General features: G+C 37.2%; 1 protein-coding gene across 1 annotated transcript in view; it reads left to right on the top strand.

Annotated features, from left to right (window-relative positions):
- Nucleotides 1-2,077: 2,077 nt before the first annotated feature.
- SNX7 (sorting nexin 7) overlaps nt 2,078-2,530 on the top strand; it is a 24,422-nt gene continuing 23,969 nt past the window's right edge. Inside the window, exon 1 of the mRNA XM_010138746.1 lies at nt 2,078-2,256. Coding sequence (XP_010137048.1) covers nt 2,113-2,256 — 144 coding nt within the window. The 5' untranslated portion in view covers nt 2,078-2,112. The remainder of the gene's footprint in view (nt 2,257-2,530) is intronic.

Here is a 2,530-nt window from a genome sequence, read left to right as displayed (position 1 = left end):
AACTGAAGTCCTTCTTATTCTATGGATTTTTATTGCCCATGTTTTGTTTCACAAACCACATATTCATAAGCCCTTCCCTATAAAAATATACTTTCAGAAACCTGCCTGTATAGAGCAATTTTTAATAACAACCAACGAGGAGAAACAAAACACTAAGGTATTAATGACCCATGGAAAATGAGAAAATATGAAACACATTTGCCTTGATCTAACGTAGGCCTTGCAGAGTCGTTATTCCTCAAGTTATATGGCCATTCAAGTCTCTTACCTGCTCACATACATTTTTCTACCCCTGAAAATTTCCCGTTGTCTCAGCACTTTGAATCGCATGGGTGCTCTGAACTACCAGTCCTTATTCTTCACATAGAGCATGGCCAGCTAGTGCTGGCGGGCAGTGAGAACAGCTTCTCCATTTATCCTCCACCACTCAGGACAGTGCTGGCTGGATACCAGTATAGAGAACATCTGTAGGAACACACAGTGTGTGAAAATGACTTACAGGTGTACAAGTAAGCAGCTATATAACATTTAAACAATTGCCTTTAGTCTTCCGTCCTGCTTTTGTCTACCTGCTCAGAGAACTGTACCTGAGTAATGGAAGAACTGGCTCACCCGCAAGCACATCAGTGCTTTCCATGCATGATCCTCAATATAAAATTTTACTCCCTATTATGGGAGTACGTTGATAAATCCAAAGGAGAGGAATGGCATTAGGCAATGAGGTTTGATGCAGGAAAAGAACAAGAGGAGAATGTGTTCCAGAGAAAGTTTTGATCCAATTGAATTCAAAGGAAAAAAAAAAGCAACTCTCACCAAGTTCAGCAGCGCTGTGGCAGTGTGCTCTTCACTCCCATGAGATCAGCCGGGAGATGCTGCTGTGTCTCGAGTTTCTGGGACTCCCACATTTCCACTCCTGCCATTTGAGCAGTTTTCTCTTTGGCAACATCCTTTTTCTCCTTGCTTCACGCTTAGTGGTGCACCAGAAAGGGCAGCTCTTTGCCACTTAGTAGTTAGTGTAGCCTAACTACACTAGAAAACAGATTAATTTCAAAATTTGTTATCAAAATACTTCATTGCATTGGATATATTAGGAAAAGTGTGTATAATTTTTAATATTTAAAATATAGTGATTGATGTAATTGCCCAAATTTATTTATTTATTTATTAATGACTTATTAATTTATTATGTTTTTTTTTATGGTGTTAGTGAATTTGTTTTCCTAGTCAGTGTATCCTTCAAGATTTTTAGATCTCCTCCAGTCTTGGGTCTAAGAAAGAAATTTTTTGCGTGTTTCCAGTCAGTTTCTTGACATTTCAGTGATCACCATTGAATGCATTGAGCTGAAAGCAGCTGCTCTGGGGGCATATTCTTAGAGAGCTGTGGTGGAAGAGGTTGATGCTATCAAAAAGTGGTTTTCCACTTCAGCGAAACAGTGGTTTGACTTTCTTTAGAAATTAAGCAACAAATTTATACTGCATCCTTATTTACAGTTTTTCTTTCTAAAAACATTACATCTACATCTCTCTAGAAGTTTTCCATTTGAAACTTTACTTTAAAAAGTACTGTAAAAAAGGTAACTGAAATATCCAATTCCAATAAAAATTCTCATTTGGATTTTGCCTTGTATTCTTTTAAAACCATAATTTTTATCCACCCTGTTCAGGTTATTAGAGGTAATTAAAACTTCGTAAGTCCTGAGTAATTGGCTTGTAACAAAGCTGCTAAGTATCCTACACAATTACTGGGTGCTTGGATTCATAACTAATTTTAGAATTCATAGGCAAGTTCTCCTTCTAGCTATGCATAACATTCTCGTCAAATGGTAGAATTTTGCTCCTTCATCAGTTTTAGTATAAATTTCACTCATTTCTTACATCCTCACTGAAGCGAATACTGAGAAGGATAATTGATTTGCCATGCGCTATATAATTCTTTCATCTGCTGTCTGTTTTATTTGTTTCACGAGACTATTTAAAGGCTTGCCAGTTTAGCAGCTGAGGCATACATGTTTGCACATGTGTCTTTGTATATAAAGCTGTGTTGATATGGATGTTCTCACGTCTTATCTGTAGGATACGTCACTGGCGGAGGTAAACTCATTCAGTTCTTCAATGCCAATATCCCCCTCATCAATGATAAACCAGTATAAGTTTGAAGATGAACCAGAATTAAGAGATCTCTTCATTACAGTCGATGATCCTGAAAGCCACATTACGGCCATTGAAACATTTATTACATACAGAGTAGTCACAAAGGTAAGCATCTACTCATGGCTATAATGGCTTGCATTGGTGACAGTAGCAGCACTTTCATTCTTCGTGCATACCATTCTCTGGGTTATTACTAAATTTAAATTATATTCTGGTTTTGCTGTGAGTTATAGACCACTAAAACTGTATGAAGACATTCAGTGTAAGTCTACACTCACATATGCTCAGGTTTTTTATGCTAAGAAAATAGCTAATACTTCTTCAACAGCCAAATCCGTTGTATATGAGAGTAGTATTTTCTGTTGTGATCTTCAGCAGG

The sequence above is a fragment of the Buceros rhinoceros genome, unplaced genomic scaffold (genome assembly GCF_000710305.1).
Source record: "Buceros rhinoceros silvestris isolate BGI_N320 unplaced genomic scaffold, ASM71030v1 scaffold986, whole genome shotgun sequence".
In the NCBI taxonomy this organism is placed as follows: Eukaryota; Metazoa; Chordata; class Aves; order Bucerotiformes; family Bucerotidae; genus Buceros; species Buceros rhinoceros.
The sequence above is the reverse complement of the archived record's forward strand: the minus strand, read 5'-3'. Positions and strand labels throughout refer to the sequence as shown.